Here is a 20,087-nt window from a genome sequence, read left to right as displayed (position 1 = left end):
CAGTGAGTATGAGAGGGTTGATGCATGAATGTTTAAGTATATACATTGTATTTCGGCCCATATCATTTGCATTTTTGTATTTCTTGTAATTGTGGAGGCAAATAACTCCATGCTTCCCTTTTTCTGGTCTGCCTAATATGTTTTGCTTTTGCCCAAGCCTGTTTAAAGTGGACAAGATTTGCAGTTGTTGGGAACTTCCCAAAGATGTTCTATGATCTCTTCTCTTTTTTAGCTGCACTGCATTCATTATTTCATCACAATTTTGAGTGTGCTGATATCTTTTTAGAATCACTTGGTCTGCTGCCTGTAGTATTTTGTTAGATATTCTGTGACCAAGTTTAAGGATGTTCGGTGGACCTTCTTTTCTTCCAGTATTGCTAGTTGCTTGTATATATATATCCCATTTTGCTTTGAAAAAGTACCATTTGGCAGTTTGGCTAGAAAAGTAGGAAATACTTGTATCAATGAGCATATACTTGGTAATAGTCACTACCCAGTGGGTTGCTATGAATAATCCATCCAAATAGAGGATATATGACTGCTGAGCACAGAGAGACAATAGCTGAAGTAGATCCCATAGGTAAATTGTGTATAAGTGTGCGTGCCATTATTGAGAGGAATTGAATTGTGCTGGTCAAGTAATTTTTCAATAATTTGCCCACGTTTGTCCATGTTTTAATTTCCCCATAATGGATGGTGACTGTAGAGGTCCCCTAGGATGAAGTAGGGTTGAGGAAGTTGTTTGTTTGTTTGTTATTTGGTTTTTAGGAGCATTAGCAACTAAGGTTTGTTTGTTTGATATTTGATTTTTAGGAGCATTAGCAACTAAGGCCATATTGCTCCGGGATATGCGGTGGTCCTTTCCGCATCCTCCGTATTTGGTGGTGACGGGCTCGAACCCCGGTCTAATCAAGAAGCGTGTGCTACGCACTGCTACTCCTTCCCACCTGGCTACGGAGGCGCCTGAGGAAGTTGTACCACTGATTCTTCTAGATTGACGTAGCCTACATTTTGATTAGGGGACAAGTATAGTGAGATGATAGTTAAGTCAAAGTTAACATTAACTTGTACTGCAACTGCCTCAAGGTCTGTTTTTAGTGGGATTGGTTTAAAGGGTATCTTGAGTGTTGATTATCAATGCTACTATGACAGATTGTTTGGGTTGTGTGCAATATGATCTTGATGATGAATTATGCAGTTGTGGAGGGAAAAAGTTATTTGTGGGGTTAGATTGGTTTCCTGCAGGCAGAAAGTGATAGGATCACATTGTGAGAGGAGATCTTGAATGTCATTAAATTACTACGATATCCTCTACAGTTCCATTGCAGAAATGTAAGCATTATTTGGGTTTAGTAGAACCCTTGATTTGTTTTCAAGGGGGCTGAAGGTTTGTTTTGCCCAAATTTCTTTTCCCTCTTCTTTGGAAAGTATGGTTTTCCCATGTCCATCTCCTCATCAGTGAACAGTTTTACTACCTGCTCATCTTGGTGTGAGCTATCTTCTAAGTTCATGCAGTCTGTTTGGTTTGCATCAGGAAAAGTAGGTACTGTAGTGTTTTCCTGTGGAGTGGCATCTGGTCGTACAGTAATCGGCATATTAATAGCTGTACTTTGTTTTCTTGTCATTGGCTTTTTGGTACAGTGGCCAATACTGACCTTGCCCACTCAGATAGTGATTTTCTTGGTGGTATGGTTACCACCATTTGGTTTGAAATCGATATTTGTCTTTTGGTTACTTGAGTCTGTTGGGGGAGAGGGCAGGCAAAGGACCAAATAAGGATAAAATTATAGATTAAAGATTTTAAGTGCGGATGAGCTGTTGCTCATGTAGCGCATTATACAAGTAGTGTAGGTTAGTGATGATGGTCACTTGAGTATAGGTTGGTTTATTGGTATTCTGGGCTGGTAAGGATTTTTTAGCCTCTTAGTAGGTGACGTGTTAAATTTTGTATCACTGCATCTTTTTTTCATGTTTTCAGAGGGGACACTCCTCGGAAAATGCCAGATGTGGTTCTCTGCAGTTAGGAAAACTGGGGTTGTAGCTGTGCAATGAGAATTAGTGTGCACAGTGGATCCACATGCAACACAGGCAGCTGCTCCCTCTGCAGACTGTCTGTTAGTGCCCTAATTTCTGGCACTTGTAGCAGCGTAAGGTGGGTTTGGAATGTAGGCTTTAACACGGCAGTTAAGATAACCTGCTTTGAACACTGTTGGTGGTTTGGGGTTGTCAAAAGTGAGTATTATGTTCCAAGTATGCTGTCTTTCTTTGTCATAATTCTTCTGACATTGATGACACCTCAATCTTTTTTTTTTTGTTTTTGCTCTTCATCTGACATGTTGATGAGGATCCATTTGGTGATGACACCTCTTATCTTATTCAGGGTATGTGTGGTAAAACTGTAACAGAAGTTCCACACTCAAAGTGTTTAGCAGTGGCAACTTCACCCAGAAGTCTCCTAATATTAAATACTGAACTGTCTTGGGGATACCTATTATACTTTCTAGGCATTTCTGCACTAGAAATGGTGAAAGTTTGGCAGTTGGTTGTTCTTGGGTTGAGTGGATAATGCTGTTGTTATTTGGTTTTTAGGAGCATTAGCAACTAAGGCCATATTGCTCCGGGGATATGCGGTGGTCATTCCCTGACCTTTCCGCATCCTCTGCATTTCGTGGTCACTGGCTCGAACCCCGGTCTAATCAAGAAGTGTGTTCTACGCACTGCTACACCTGCCCATCTGGCTACAGAGGCGCCTGAGTGGATAATAAGGAAGACTGGAGTTGGGATCCTGTCATCAGGCTTTGAACGTTTAGCTGCAACAACCTGCAACAAATTAAGGTTCCGATTGTTTTCATCATGTAAGGGTTTCATCTGTGCACCCAGTGGATTTCTGGGCTTTAGGAAATGGGCAGGAGCATGGCACCTTTGTGACCAAGCAACAGTGGGTTAGTAATAAAAAGGAGAAACTAAGAGAAAAAAGAAAGAAAGAAAGAATGTTACCTTTCCTCTTGATCTAGTAAAGTGCTTTCTTTACTGAAGATTATTTAATTGATTGTTAGTGTAATGCTGAAAATAAGGAAGTGATTTTATTTCTTCAAGAGTGAGTGCTAATTTACTGGCAAAGACACTTGATCACAAAATTGCTTGGCACCTGGGGCCAAGGGATTTATTCTGAAAACTACAAAATCATTCATTCAGTGCAGAAGCAGTACAAAAGAAAACAATCATGGGACAGTTAGAGATTATTGTGAGTTACCATTTTGGCAATTATAAGCATATTTCTAACAAAAATTACTTGTGAAGTAAGAATCAAAATATGAGTAAGAGAAATCCCTGCCAAAGAGAAATAAGAACAAACTAAATCATACCCTTACAAGATGGTAGTGGTGGGATCATACACCTTAGTCAGTGTGGCAGATCAGTTGAACAATTACTTTGGAATGATCTTAACAATTTAAAGTGTGTTTGAAAAAAGAGGAAAGTACAAAATGGAGTCAGCTTGCTGTAAAATTGTGATATAACAATCTTTGAGACACATGCCAGAAAAAGTTTGAGAGTGAAGAAGGGTAAGATCTTCACCCAGCTTCAATAATTTTAATGCAGATACTCTAAAAGAGGTTACTGTATAAACTGGAATAAGCTGAGATTTTAGAGTTTCTGTTATTGTTATTTATATAGCATATAAAGTCATATTGCATTTAGAATGTCCTTAGATCAGGTTTGGCTAAAAGGCAGAGGACAGCAGGGTGGTCATAAATGGGTATTCTTCAGAGCACACCAGAGTGGCAAGTGATGTATCGATTGTGGATCAGTGCTGGGGGCCCCTAGTCCTTCTTGTTACTAACCTTCATTAATAAATTGATAACAATGATGATGGATTACAATTAAGGTGAGGGTAATTGATGATTAGAACCAAGCTATGATGCTTCAAAATGAGGTGGAACTTTTATAAATATGGTCTGAAAAATGACAACTATTTTTTGTAATAGATTTTTGTTATTAAAAATTCAAAAATTTTAAAGATTTTAAATATTAGCTGATATATGTGTATAATATTATGTATGTATGTGTCTAATATTAGGCAGCAACTGGATTGACAGTTGAACTCTGCCATGTAATTACTGTGCTGATACAAGACTCAGTAAAAAAAAAAAAAAAAAAAAAAGGCCAATATGTGGGTATACATTGTAGGGTAGTATGGCCTCTAAGGGAACAATCCCTTAGAATGTGGAGGTGGGCCAATTCTACCCTAGTGGTCCACAAAAAGTATGAGGAATTTGTAGTTAAGAGACAGCCCATGTCTTAACTACTGGCAATAATGAAAAAATAAAATAAAACATTGGGGGAAAAATGATATAATGGTAATTGTCATGTAATTACCGAGTTCAAAATGCACCCCTGGGTTGTAGACCCATATGCACTAATTCTTAAATTAAATGTCTAAGCCTTTAATTTTTTTTAACTTTATAAAGCAAACTTGTAACCAAGTTAATAAATAATTTAAACATGAATTCAATTAAACAATAAATAACATAGTAATAAACTGATAAAGTAATGAGAGTTGATCTTTAGCCTCTCACTGGTGAATGACAACTCATGTCATCCACTGGCTCAAGTTACCATCCCTACTGGCCTGGAGTAAGATCTCTATTATCTATACTCTCAGAATAATGCCTCTTAATATTAACATACACAATCCACATAAGCTGCCTTCATAAGTCCAAGTAATACAGATGGCGTATGACATGGAGTCTTGTCTCCATCACCCCGCAGAAACACAGACCTAAGTTGAGTTGATTCAACCTAGACATTAAACCATGTCCAGCAAGTAAGAAACAAGCCCACAGACCAAACTGCGACCACGGTCTTGTCTTGTAATTGACAGTTGAAACGGAGGGCAAAAAGGCATATTTTTCTCTTCCTTTATCAGAGTTGTTCCATCTTTCTTGACATAGCACATATAATTAATCATTTATCCTCTCCAACAGTTGCCGGACCAGAACCACAACACTTTCTGGGCATGATTGAAAGCCTAAAATTTCTGTGTAAATGCCTCTTCTAAAACAATACACCAAGCATGCATGGCCTACTATAAATTCTGATGGCAATTTTTCAGCTGTTATTTGTGCTATGTCCCAATCTCGATAAGATCTGGACACTGTGTGACAAACTCAAGTTATGCCCAGAAGAGCAAATCTTTGAGCTGACAACAAATGTTTTCTTATTATTGAATTAATAGCATGAGTATACCAAACTCCCATGGCATAGGTATTATAGGTATGAAAACACATTCATACAGCACATTCACGGCTTGGCCTTTGGTACATCACTCAACTCTAATGACCATGGAGCTTGGCATACAACAGTTTTACTTTGTTTTAAATATTTAACGTGCTCTATAAAAAACAATCTCTTCTGAGCACAAACTCAAGTATTTTATGCATCTTACATACCTCAAAGAGATATCTCTACTTCTGACAAGTGGTAGTCTTGTCAGACTCAACTTTCCTTGACTGTATTTTTATCTCCTCGGGTTTGGTGGACCCAGTTCAAAGGTCGACTAATAAATTCTATAATTTTTACTCTATGGACACAGCTGAAATTCGCTATAGGTGAAGCCAGAACTGTTTTCTTTGATTTTCCCACTTCAATTTTCAAAAATTTCTATTGAATTTCGTGCAAATGACAAAAATGTGACAAAAACCAAGTGTGTATTTTTTTAGGCCTTTTTCTGTTATTTTTCTAACCCCACCCGAATTAACCTATGGCTTATGAAACCCGATACCTGATTCGTTTGTTTGTTTTGGAGTGGGAGTTTCTGTTTACAGAGCGAAATTGTTTTCGTGGAGTGAGGTGTGAGAAAGAAGCTAGCGGTTATGTCACACTTCCTAGATACAGCTACATCGAGAGAGGGCCAAACGGCGTTTTATGTCTCCGCGCGGCTACTTCGGATGCTAAGAAAACAAAAAAAAGACACGGGCGAGCTACTGTTAGTCGATAAAGCGAAACAGTAGCAACTGTTTCGCTTTATCGAAACTGTTTATTGAAGCGCGAACAGATTGTATTTCCTTTCTTCAACATGTATTGCTCCTACGAACAGAAAATCAAGGAAATTCATGTTGGAAACGGGAAAAACTGGTGTAAAACTGATAAGCATTTGATAAAAAAAAAAAAGTTTGCTTTATTGTAATTGATTTTAGCAAACAATATTGGAACAGCAGTTTTATGGGTTTGATCTTCTAACGAAATTTCGAGAAAATATGTCTATTTATAGCTGCATTATAAACTTCGAAAACTGGTGCATCGAAGGAAAGAAAAAAAAAATAAAATACGCTACGAATAATGGTTGTTTCTTGAAATGTGTATTCTTCACAAAAATGCAATATTTCTAACAATACAAAGCTAACAGATTGCGACTAACGGCTGCTCAAAAAGTATAGGTTAGAAAATATTTGCTTGTTACGCTTTGTAATGTCATCAGGAGAAATTCTGTTTTAGTACAGAAGACAAATAAATCCACGGTCATCTGCTGTTCAGAGCTGTAATAAAAAGAAAAACAGATTTTCTCCTCATCACTTCTCTTGTTTTGCTGTGGTTTATGGCGAGCAATTTCACATAATCAAGTCCGTGACTGCTAAATGCCGTGCGGTTTCTTGTATTCTCTCTCTCTCTCTATTTTGGGAACTCTGACCGTGTGGTCATCCCGGAGTATAAACCGAAAATTTGTTCATCTGAATGCTGCCCACCAATGGCACCAATTATCAACTCTTTCACTGCCCTTATAATTTGCAATATGTGCAGAAAATCGACTTGGGCAAAATTCGAAAGTGTTACTTCAATTAGGAGCAAAAACGGTTTCCGCCAACATAACGAATTACTTTAGGTACAATAAAAGGACGACTACTGATGTTTTCCTGACTGGAAGGAAGTGTCCACAATAAAACATCTGTACAAGGCGGTCACTCAAAGGAAAGTAACCGTAGTCATTTGTATTCAAGGACAGCTATACAGCGATATTTGAAATGTATAATGCAGTTCACTTGCCACTATTTCCAAAGGGTAATTGACAAATACGCGTTAGGAACAGAAAATGTTCAAGCAGAAATTTACGTAAAGCCAAATATTGTCAGAAAGTAAAAATGCAAAAAAAAATAAATAAATAAATAAAAAAAAAAGCTTGATTATCTGTATTGAAAAACAAAAATAGTGTTCCTTTCTTCAATATCCTCCGACTTTGCGGTCGTCCGGAATATAAATTTACCATCCTTTTGTCTTCTTTCTAAGTTGAGTTCAGATGATGAAAATTAGAGTTTTTACACAATTGTAAGGAAAAGCCGTTTCTGTACTCAGAATATACGGAATTACTTGGAACAACAAAGGACTGTTTGATTTTACAGCAAAAAACCAATAAAATATATCTGTAAAAGGCAAAAACTTCCAGTCAGTCGAAAGTTACCGTAGTCATTTGCATCCAGGGACAAGCTATGCAGCAATATTTGAAATTTATATTCAGCTTCAATATATATATACATACATACCAAATTGGGAAAGTTCTTTGTGGTCCAATCAACATGTACTAGTGAATATTCCCTCTGGAAATATTGCAAGTGAGCTCAAGAAATACAAAAAGCGTTTTATTGACCCAAGAGTTCCTTGTGGTATATATATTTTATATATAAAAAATATATATATAAAAAGATAATACATATATATATATTTTTTTTTTTTGCACAACGTGAAACAAAGTTCTCGCGTTGCGCAGAACAAGAAATCTGGAAAATTGCTTGCAGGTAAAAAAAGATTAGCAACCCTTTCTTGTAGAGAAAGATCAGGATTTCATTCATAATAACATTGCCAAGTTAGGGACTGTAACCACTTCAAAGTAGTTACAGCTCTGAACCTTTGACAATCTACCCTAAGGAGTTTTTTCCCCAAGTGAATGAAAGGAACTGGAAATTTCAGGAAAATGAACCCTGTTTTCCTTCTTTTGGCAAACAGCTACTCTGTCAGTGCAAGAGAAGTGAAATTACATTTGCAGCCTCAGAATGAAATTCAGGCATCCAAACACATGACACTTGATGGTGAATTTTTCGGGCATGTGTGTGATAATGAAAATTCAATTTTTCCCTCGAAATTTTTGATGGTATCAAATGCATATCAAGGAAATATCGAAGTATTCAATAACAATTACAATTTTCTAATCCGTTACTACGAGATGAGTAATGGATTGTGAAAACAATGCGTTACTCGTAGCGTATTTTTTTCGTTTGCACACCAGGTGAGATGCATGTGAAGTTCCTTCGACATCAGTTTTCAAGGTCTATAACGTAACTATGAATAGAATTTTTTTTTTTGAAATTTCGTAGGAAGATCAAATATACATCCATGAAACTGCTGTTCCCATTTAGTCCTCTAAAAACAATTACAATAAAGCGAACTTTTTTTTTTTTTTTTATGAAATGCGCATTGCAGTGGTCAGTTTTACGACACTTTTTTTTCTTCTTCCGTTTCTGCTGTGGTTTACAATAGATGAATTTCCTTGATTTTTTGTTAGTAGATATAATACACATTGAAGAAAGGAAATGCGATATTTTAGTTTTTCAAAAACAATTGATTGCAATTCTTTCGTACAACCATTACGAAAAGCAGTAAAGCAAAATGTTGTGAAAGTGCCATGCAAAATATTGTTCGCAAGTAATGATGCTCAACTTTTGTTTTCCACGAAAGTTGTTTTCTTTTTTATTTTCTCCTTGGATCACCATGGTAACGCTAATGACGTAAGCTTGACCAGTCAATTATATCTCCGCATCTGTTGATTCGTTGTAGACAAATGAAGCGGGAATTTTGACTAATGCAGTAATGCGTAACAAGATAAAACGTGTCTGCAGTCATTTTTTACTCTTGTAATTTCATAAATTGATATGTGGTCGCACATTTTTTGCTGTTTTCGAATGAATTAATAGTTTTTGCTGAATGCCAAAAGTAGGAAATCAAAGAATATACTTCTGTTTATGTATATTGAGAGTTTCAAATTTTTTAAATTGAGTAGAAATTATGAAAATTATCAGTTTCTCTCAGTGGGGGGCAATTTCCAAGTGAGATTGAAAATTACTGTTATGGGGGAGGCGATCAAAGTACGGTTAATAACGTCACAGTTTGTCTGTGAGATCTGTAACCTGCGACTCTCATTCCATTTTGTGAAAGGTCCTGCAATATCTTGAACCTGCTGGCTTTCTCTTCAATCTCTTTCTGAGATTCACCACAGACTATAAACACAAGGTCATCTGTGTAAGCAATGGCATGAGAATCCCTCATGATGTCACTCTCCAAAAATTCATCTAAAACCATATTCCAAACATAATATATAATGTTAAAGGGGGAAGACTTACTTTTGTTCTGGTGTGGCTTTCAATTCTGTATAATATTTGATCTTTGGTTCTGTGCCACTAGTCCTCAAGGTAGCCACACAACCATTACTGAAATAAAATGTGATCATTTGACTTGAGGAACTGCTTGGCAAAATCTGTAAAAATAAATAATTCATGGTTTTATTAAACAATTCAACTTGTAATGCTTTAAATATATTCATACCTTTACGAAGACAGATTATTTAAATTATTCTTCCTGTAGTGAATTCAAACCAAATACATTACATATTTTATAAAAGAATCCTGGTTTTTAACTGTTTATTATAAGTTAAATGTTAAACTGTGAATAATGCATTAAGATTATTAATCACAAGACAATGTTTCCCAAGACTGTTTCAGTTTCAATGCGTCTGAATTTAGTCATCACCAGTTTTTCCTTGTAAGCCTTCCCACCATTTCAACTTTTTTAAAACCCTGTAAGGAAATTTTTTTTTCAAATAAGGAAGAACACCCCCCTCCATCCCCTTTCCCCAGACAAACCACACATTGTCACACCCGAAATAACATTTAGTGCTTCTACCAGCCATATAAAAAACAAGCAGCATCATTCAGTATCCAAACATAAGGAAATACAAGAAATGAAATAAAACACTGGCCAAATGATCAATATCTAGATACATAGTATCAATGATAAAAAAAAAAAATTAAAAAATAAAATGAAATAAAATAAATGAAAGTGTGTATATGTATTCTCTTATTATAGTTTATTTGGTTTTTAGGAGCATTAGCAACTAAGGCCATATTGCTCTGGGATATGCAGTGGTCATTTCCTGACCTTTTCGCATCCTCCATATTTGGTGGTGATGGGCTTGAACCCCGGTCTAATCAAGAAGCGTGTGCTATGCACTGCTGCTCCTTCCCACCTGGCTATGGAGGCGCCTCTCTTATTAGAAGGGGCATCTTACCTTACTTCTTTCATTTCACTTTCACAGGCACCACATATGCTATTTACATCTAAATACATGTATAAAAGTGAGAGCCCTAACTCACTAACCTCACTTTACCTTATCCACAAAAAGCACACAGAAGCCTGGCACGTTGCTGTTCTTGAATTTAGTTGATTGGGTAAAAAAAAAAATTTTTTTTTTTGTTAGTTGTTGGCGCATCGGTTTCTGTGGCCATAACACATCTCCCAAAGTTTTTGCATTTTCTACTCTGATCCAAGCCCGAGGTGGGATTAGAACCAGCGACCTTTGGGTTGCCAGGCAGGCACTTTACCCACCCGGCTAGCCAGGTCAGCTGATTGGGTAATCAAAATGAATATTATTGGGATTTTTGCTACTCAAGCAATTATAAATTAGATATCCAATTTTATAAGTTGGATATCTGATCACTCTTCAATGTTTCTATCAAACCCATTTCTTTATTTTCCAGTGCATTTCCCTTTCTACCAAGGATAAAATTTAAAACAATTAAGGCACAGTTTTATTTTGATTCTCTAGTAGACTTTTTCAATTTATCTAAACTAAGATGATATGCAAGGTTATCAAGAAAAGATGGAACAGTTTTGAATGCCGATGTTTTTTCACGTATTATATAGCTATAGTAAGATTTACATCAGGCCCGGGCAAACTTTAATTGTATTTTCGAAAAAAGTTATTCAGGATAAAATTTGTGAAAATTATCCTGATTACAATTTAAATACAATTCATTGTATTATACATCGACAAGTATTACGTAAAAATGTGTTAAAATTTAACATGTCACATCTTGTATTATTAAACTAGTAAATTTAATACGATCGAGGGGCCTGAAACACAGACAATTCGTTAATTTTCTTCAAGATACTGAACCCAAATACACAGATATTCCTTATCATAGCCAAATTCGATGGCTTAGCTTTGGAAAAGTTCTTCGGCGAGTATGGGATCTTAAAGATGACATCATTCTATTTTTAAAACTGAAAATTATTATGGACTTTCCCGAATTAACTGATGATTACTGGATTTGTGATTTTGCGTTTACCCTGGACATCGTAACACACTTAAATACTTTCAACACCGTGTTACAAGGGAAAAATTTATACGCCCATGATATGGTAAAAAGTTTGAATGGATTTCAATTAAAACTTGAAGTTGCTGAAGATTCCAGAAAATAAATTTAAAAAATATTGTGAAATTATCAACGTTTAGAATGACGACTTTTCATGAAGATTTGGCGACTTCCAAAAAATTGAGACAAGTTTGTGGCAATAGTGCGCGACCTATTTTCAATAGAAATTGATAGGGCACCGAGTGAACTACAACTTCAGATTATAGATCTGCAGTGTGATACTGATTTAAGACAATTGCACCGTCATGAGGAAATCTGTAAATTTTACAATACTCTTAATTCGGACAAATTCGACGAACTTAAAAAGATTTTGCCCGAAAAATGTTGGTCATTTTTGGATCAACCTACGTATGTGAACAAATATTTTCCATCATGAATCTAAATAAAAATTCTTTATGATCAAGCATCACCGATGAACATTTACAAGCAGTTTTAAGAATCTCAACTACAAAATTAACACCCAAAATTAAAAAAAAGTTAAAAGATGTAAAACAGTTCCATTCATCTCATTAAATTCTTGGCTGTTAGAGAATAATTTTTTTTATGTTATATTTCTTCATGATAACAAATAATATATATCTAAAAATAGTATTTTACGTGCGGCCCACCTTCTTTTTGAATTCCCAATGTGGCCCTTCAGCCAAAAAGTTTGCCCAGGCCTGATTTACATCCTTGTTTTATATCAAAGCAAAAAAAAGGCAAGTAGCCTTACAGAAAGCAGTGATTTTTCAAAGCATAAGGCTACCACAATCAGTTACTTTTATCTTATATTGCACTATTAATATTAATAAGTAAACGTTCTCTAAATAATTGGCACATGTGCTGAGCACGTGCGGTAGATGGTATTATGTGAAACATCCTTGGATTGGAAGAGGTCTGGTTCTGTGCCACTAGTCCTCAAGGTTCTTAGCGAAATCAAGTCAATAGTGTAATTACCCATATGACTGTAGCCATTTGGATGGCTACAATCAAATGGCAGCATCTACAGGGTGTCCAAAAAGTCTGGAACCAATGGGAATTTTTCAGAATGTCATGCACCATGCACTTGGGCGCTCCGATTTTAGCACTAGTCCATCTGATGGATTTCTGTAAGATGGCATGAAACTTAGCAATCATTCCAGTTAGAGCGTCTTCACTTACAGAAGGGCGACCACATCGAGGCTTGCTGGTGACTGATCCAGTCTCTCTAAATTTCTTCAATTTCCCAACTGCGTTACTGGATTCCTTTTAGAATATCTCGCATTAATCTCATCCACCACTTCCCTCCAGGTACATCCCTGACGACCACTAAGAAGGACTATCTCCACCCTTTCATCCAATGTTAATGCTATTTTTAACCTGTAAAGAAAAACATTTTTATCATTGGTTCCAGACTTTTTGAACACCCTGTAACCATCAAATGACAGCTGCAAGAAAGAAGTGTGATTGCAACAATACATGTATTTGATTAAAAATACTTGTATGACTGCAGCAATGCACTTCTGGTGAATATTCAATAATTAGCCTCTGGCAGAAGCTGCAGATGACAATCACTTCCACGTCACATTTTTTGTGACCTATCAGATTTATTTGGGTGAGGTGCCCCCAAGGATGTTTCACGTCAAAAAGAGAAGAATAACGTTTACATATTAGTGTGATTACCATCACTGAGTTGTCAGATGCTGAACTTGAGGAGCCCAGCTTCCCACCAATGGCACCCCATTGGTGGGAAGCTAGGGATGGCATTATACACCGAGTAATATTATATACTACTTTTTAGAAAACTATTACTCATTAGCAGAGCAGCACAAAACAACTTTGTTGTCAAGACAGTCTTACAACTTGAGAGACCAATGCCTTCTCATAAGATTATGCTAAATAAAAAACAGCTATGATGCTCAATGAGTTCTATATTTATATTAATATATAGAAATAAAGAGGAATTTACCTCAATGCTTTTTTGTAGAATAACCATCACGACACACCTGAATTCAATCGGACATAAAATTATTACTCAGTGACTTCCTTCCCTCAAACACATATGAAGTCTGACATATCTGCAATCGATAGTCAAGATCTCCCAACCTCACCACCAATACACAACTCTGAGTGCCAGAAGACATTATATCTAATAATAAGATCATTAAAAAGATTGTGGTGTATAAAAGTTAAAATCATTAAACTAGTTAAAATAATTTAAACCAATTTTGAACAACTTCCTTTCTAAAACAGACTGGGGCTTTTCAATGGCCTGTCTTGGTCACAGGATAGAAGTAACATGAAGTAAGTTAGTGGGAATTTCTAAAACATTCGAGATTATTTAATATCTTGGTGCATGCGCGCAAACGACCACAAATCCAATATGAGAAATGGGTGACGTACATTAATGGAATTCTTGTGTAGTTTGATTCTCAGAATTTCTGAGATTAATAATTTAGTGTAGTTTCTCTGTATGCTAAGTATTTTAATTTGTCAAATAAAAAGGTGTGATTCTCGTTGACAGCATGGAAAGCTAATTCCGATGCACCTACCTTAGCTGCCTGCACTAAAGCTAAATGTTGTTTCATTCTCATATTCATTGTACACCTTGTCGACCCTTGATACGATGAATCACATTCCCTACATGAAATGTTGTCTATGTCGTTTATCTGTGTCGAAAATTATGAAAGTATTGATCAATTGTTTAGTTCAGCATGCAATTTCCTAATTGGTCTAGACACACTTAAATTCCGTATCCACCTTTTTTGTATCCTGAAAAGTTTAAGTTGTTTGTGCAATTGCTCGACGTATGGAATGGAAATTAAGTATTTCTTGGGATTATTGCTATTGACTAAAGTTTTCACTTGTAACTTATTGTTAGCGTGTATTTTATTCTGGTTAATGATAGAAAGAGGATAGACTCTATTTGAAAATCTGTCAGTTAGTGTCTAGATTTCATTGGTTAATGATAACTTTGATGTAGAATACTTATATGCATTCAGATATTGGTTGAAAATAATAGAGACTGTTTGTACACAAATGGATGATAGCTGCTGTAATGAAGGAAAATGCCTGTATTTGTCGGTCCAATGGATATTAAATTGGATACTGTTAATGTGATGGGTGAGTGTAAAATTTAAGAAATTTGATGATTTTGTTTCAGAGTTCTTTGTTTCAAGTGTGAAACTCAGTCTTGGGTGGATATTCTTGAATGAATATAAGATATTCTGAATAGTATTGGTGTTGTGATGCATAGAACATCGTCCAAGTATCTCCCATAATATCTAACTTGGGGTTCAAATATACAAATTTAATCGTGGAAAGGTAAATTTTTGATAAGAAATCACTAAAGTTCAAGCCCATTGGTAATCGGAAGATTTGTTTATATACCTTATTGCGGAACATAATAAAATTAACATCAATTAGAAGTTTAATCAAAGGGAAATTTGGTGTGATTGATAGGTAGTGATATTACTTAACATGTCCCATACTACATCTAAAGTATAAAAGGTAAAGTGCAGCCATAATCAACCCACTGCAGGATGGAAGCCTCCTCAACAATTCATGGTGAAGGAAATGGACCATAATCTGCCACGCTGGTCCAGTGCGGGTTGGCAGATCGACCGTATTCAGCAGTCAGGGTCTTGAACCCCGGTCTACTCAAAGAGCGTGTGCTACTGCACTCCCGCTCCTGACCACTCGGCTACGGAGGCCGCTACTCCACATTTATGTTTGTGTACAAGGATGTAACATCCAAGGAAAAAAGGTTATCACTTTTGTGTAATTTACAATCCTTCAAGCTATTGAAAAGAGAATCATAATTATTTATGCCCAATTTAATAGATTGTCTAAAGAGTTTGATGATATTGCATAAGTGGGTACCTAGAGATGCAAATGCAGCATCCACAGATAAATGATATAGTATACAACATTTCATGTAGGGAATGTAATTCATCATATCAAGGGTCGACAAGGTGTATGATGGATATGAGAATGAAACAACATTTAACTTCAGTACAGGCGGCTAAGGCAGGTGCATCGAAATTAGCTTTCCATGCCCAACGAGAATCACACCTTTTTATTTGACAAGTCCAAAATACTTAGCATACAGAGAAATTACACTAAATTATTAATCTCAGAAACTCTGAGAATCAAATTACACAAGAATTCCATTAATGTATGTCAGCCATTTCTCATACTGGATTTGTGATCATTTGCACCCATGCACCAAGATATTAAATAATCTCAAACGTTTTAGAAATTCCCACTAACTTACTTCATGTTACTTCTATCCTGTTACCAAGACAGACCGTTGAAAAGCCCCGGTCTGCTTTAGGAAGGAAGTTGTTCAAAATTGGCTTAAATTATTTTAACTAGTTTAATGATTTTAACTTTTATACACCGCAATTATTTTTAATGATTTTATTATTAGACAATGTCTTCTGGCACTCAGAGTTGTGCATTGGTGGTGGGGTTGGGAGATCTTGGCTATCAATCGCAGATATGTCAGACTTCATATGTGTTTGAGAGAAGGAAGCCATTGAGTAATAATTTTACGTCCGATTGAATTCAGGTGTGTCGTGGTGAAGTTATTCTACAAAAAAAGCATTGAGGTAAATTCCTCTTTATTTCTATATATTAATATAAATTTTTAAGATTTCAAAATATAAGAGCAATGAAGCCCAATCCTTCCTACTTTTAATAATATTGTTTAAATATAAGATAACTTCTCATACCTTTATATAGAAAATTTCTTCACCAAACGCTCACATCAAATTTATCCGGTTAATACATAGTATAAAAGATCTAAGTTAATGATACGATATTATCCATACTAAAAGAGAGTTAATTTATACGGGTTTCATAAACCGTATCTTGCATTCAATTCCCAATGTCTACTCACTGCTAACAAGGAACAGCAAAGCAGAGACAATGCACATTAAACCACCCAAAACTATACCCACCAGCAGTAATAGACTAGAAATCAAAGGCAATTGTCAAACTGTGTTAAAATATCCAAAACTAAACTTCTTTATACATGACTAGGTTAATCAGTTATGAACTGTGCTCACAAGAAGTAAAGTTACGTATTTAACAATACCCACTCTCTTATAAATCAAATTGAATTTAAAATTAATGTACCGTGACAACATTATTTTTGACAACCAATGTGAATATTGCTATTCACACATGCGCATGAAGGTCCATGAGTCCGAAATGGTGTATGGTCTCCGTACATTTATAGAATTGGAATTTAACTTCATTTCAAGTGTTTCGGCTGCTAAGAGTTTTGTGTATTCATTTTGTATATTAATTACTTTATCCTCAATAAAAAGAAAAACATGGTTCTCCTGGATGGCATGAAAGGAAAGTTCAGAAGCACCTGTCCTGTTCTGTTCTCACAGATGCTTGGTGTTGCTGTAATTGCATGGAAAGATAATTTTGGGTAGAACCAATGTAAAAGGAGTTTCATTTCCCAAAGCAATGTGGGGAATATATTGGTTCACTCCATGTTAGAGATAGGTTGTCTTCCTTGCCCTCAATATTGCCTGGAGTTTATTTATTGGTATAACTAAAATATTTCATTTAATCAGATTTCTTATAGAGGCTAATTATATTGATTTCCAATCGGACATATACAGACAAATTTTTGGCCTTCTGATGGAACTTGGTCTGAGTGGTTTAGTCGCCGAAATTTATCCCAATGATATTAAGCAATTATACTTAAATCCATATATTCCCAGGTTAACATTTTATGGTAGGTACTTAGATGATATCCTTGTTATTTCACATGAAGATATTGTAAATAATCTTATGGATTTCTTTAATAATATACAAACGAGACTTAAGTTTACTTTGGAAAAGGAAAAACTGGGTGAGAATTCTATAAATCTTCTTAATTTTACATTAACAAGGGTCAATGATGACATACATTTTAAAATTTACCATAAACCAACAAATACAGGAATATTTTTGCATTATTTGAGTTACCACACTTTTATGTATAAAAGGAGTATCATTTTTAACCAATTTTATAATGTGTACAGATACAGTTCTACACAGGAATATCTGAAGGACAAATTCAAGGAACTTGTGACAAGATCTTTAAACAGGAGATATATAATAGGCATAATTAGGAGCATTCAATGACAGGCGAAACAAAAATCAGAATCGGTTCAACTTAGTAAGAACACTTCACATAAATATTTTATTAAAGTTCCATTTGTACAACAGTGGTATGAACAGGACATTAACATTTTTAAAAACACATAATTTAAAATAATTGCACAACCGATAAATAAACTCAAGATAAATAAACTGTCTCTAACGTGGAGTGAACCAATATAGTCTATAACATTGCTTGTGGGGAATGCAAATCCTTTTACAATGGTTCTACCCAAAATTATATTTCGATGCGATTACAACACCAAGCATCTGTGAGGGCAAAAAGGACAGGTGCTTCTGAACTTTCCTTTCACGCCATCCAGGAGAACCATGTTTTTCTTTTTAACAAGGCTAAAGCTCTCTTCCATCATGCAGTACAACTGATGACTTTTGAGGTTATGATGAACATCATGGTGAGATCCAATCTTCCTTACATTTTGAGGGTACAGCTCTAAAACTGTGTTCGCAGGCCGGCCATTAGTACACTGGACAGAACCTATTGGTAACTCTTTAGGAGGCTTCCAGATCTTGCTACCTCTACTCTGGCAGATACTGATTGGAGGGAGTCCGAGTAATGTGTATGCGGGGGGCATTGTCAAGGCCACATTATGTCAAGGATCTGGGTATATTCTAACCATTTGTACGGCATATCCAATAATTTCATTACTTCGTATAGCATGCCCCCGCCCACATTTTCTTACTAGTGAATACACCATGAATTGTCAAACTAATAGAGTAAGCTTATCTGCGAAAAGATCTAAACCTTCCAAACACTTCCTAGTTCATTTCACAAATATATGTGGTCTCAATTCTAATCGCAACGATGTCCATTTACACTTGCAGTCTGCCAAACCCTATGTACCTTTTCTGACAGAATCTCAGTTATCGGTTACTTCAAATACTGCTCATCTCAATTGCCCAAATTATTCACTGTATGCTTCCTTTCGCCTTAAAGGTAGTACTTGTACATATGTCTGTTCCGATATTCCGTCAGAGAATTGGTAATTGGAATCTCCTCTCTTCGATCTTCTCTGGCTTAAAATCTCTCAACCTCATTGTGTCAAATTCATCTGCTGTCTTTACTGTTCTCCCAACTCTACTAATCACTTGGAGCTCTTTGACTTCCTTTCTTTGCAACTTGACTTTCTCCAGTCCTTTCCTAAGAGTGAGGTCATTTTCCTTGGTGATTTTAATGTTCACAACTCAAGTTGGCTTCTGTTTTCTAGTCACAACGACCCAGCTGGTCGAGATGCTGAGGCTTTTGCAATTTCTAATGACCATGCACAGATTGTAAATACAAGAATACTGGACAATCCTAACCATTCAGCCAATGTGCTTGATCTTTTTCCCAAAAACAACCCTTCTAAGTACACGGTCGAAGCAAGTGGTCCTTTAGGCGCCTCAGATCATAACTTGGTGATTGTCTCTTCTCCAATTGAGTCTCGTATTGTTTGGCATTACAACAATGCAAAATGAGATGACCTGCGAGATTTCTTATTTTCCTGGTTGGACTATTGTTTCAAAACTTCTGATGTCTGACGTTTGCTCATGAAATTATTGTTGTAGGAATGGAATCCTTTATTCCACACACCACTTTAAAATTTCATCCTTTATCTAAACCTTGGTTTTCCAATAAATGTGCTGAAGCTGTTCAAGAGAAGGATGTTGCATATCGTAATTGGCTTGTTTCCAATTCTTCAGTTTCATTTTCTGCCTACACCAAAGCTCGCAACAATTGTAAAGCAGTCATTAGCATTAGTAGAGGTATATGATGCAAGAAAACAAGCTTATGCAGCATCAGAAGAAAAAAAAAATAATAATAAATTTAAAAAAAAATAAAATAAAAAAACACTTCCACTTCACCCTCAGTTCGTTCGAAATACCTGTCCAGCTGAGCCTTAAATTTATTTAGGCTATCAACTTCCACAACAAGGGATGGAAGTCTGTTCCACCAATCAACAACCCGCTGGCTAAAGGCAAATTTCTGCACATCTATCCTGCATCTGTCTTTCCTCAATCTGAATTTATGCCCTCTCAGGTGATTATTCTGAGCAAGAGGAAGAATCCCATCGGCATTGAGCATGCTCAAACCATTCAAGGTTTTATATACCTCCATCAGAGTGCTTAGTGCCGGTGCTTAGTCTCCAGACACTGTAATTTTCAGAACTTAAGCCTTTCTTTGTAAGAGCAACCCTTTGTTCCATTCACTAATCTTGTTGCCCTTCTCTGTACTCATTCCAGCAGCTCTACATCCTTCTTGAAATGAGGCCTCCAGACCTGTATACAGTACTCAAGGTGTGGCCTGACCATTGCCTTATACAAGGGAATAACCACCTCCTTATCCCTACTAGAAAAATTCCTGTATATCATTGACAAGACACCATGAGATACCCTTGCAGCTCGTCTGCACTGCTCAGAGAACTTCATATCTACCTGCACAATTACCCCCAGGTCCTTTTCATTCTCTATCACTGTCAGTGTAGTACC

At 36.1% G+C, this 20,087-nt stretch overlaps 1 protein-coding gene across 1 annotated transcript in view; it reads right to left on the bottom strand.

Moving 5' to 3' along the window:
- Pgm2a (phosphoglucomutase 2) overlaps nucleotides 1-20,087 on the bottom strand; it is a 184,905-nt gene that overhangs the window by 17,256 nt on the left and 147,562 nt on the right. The window contains exon 15 of the mRNA XM_090390365.1: nucleotides 9,387-9,520. Within this exon, the coding sequence (XP_090246491.1) occupies nucleotides 9,387-9,520 (134 nt within the window). The remainder of the gene's footprint in view (nucleotides 1-9,386; nucleotides 9,521-20,087) is intronic.

This window comes from Mastigoproctus giganteus, chromosome 2 (genome assembly GCF_048544385.1).
Source record: "Mastigoproctus giganteus isolate SK-2022 chromosome 2, ASM4854438v1, whole genome shotgun sequence".
Classification (NCBI taxonomy): domain Eukaryota; kingdom Metazoa; phylum Arthropoda; class Arachnida; order Uropygi; family Thelyphonidae; genus Mastigoproctus; species Mastigoproctus giganteus.
The sequence above is the reverse complement of the archived record's forward strand: the minus strand, read 5'-3'. Positions and strand labels throughout refer to the sequence as shown.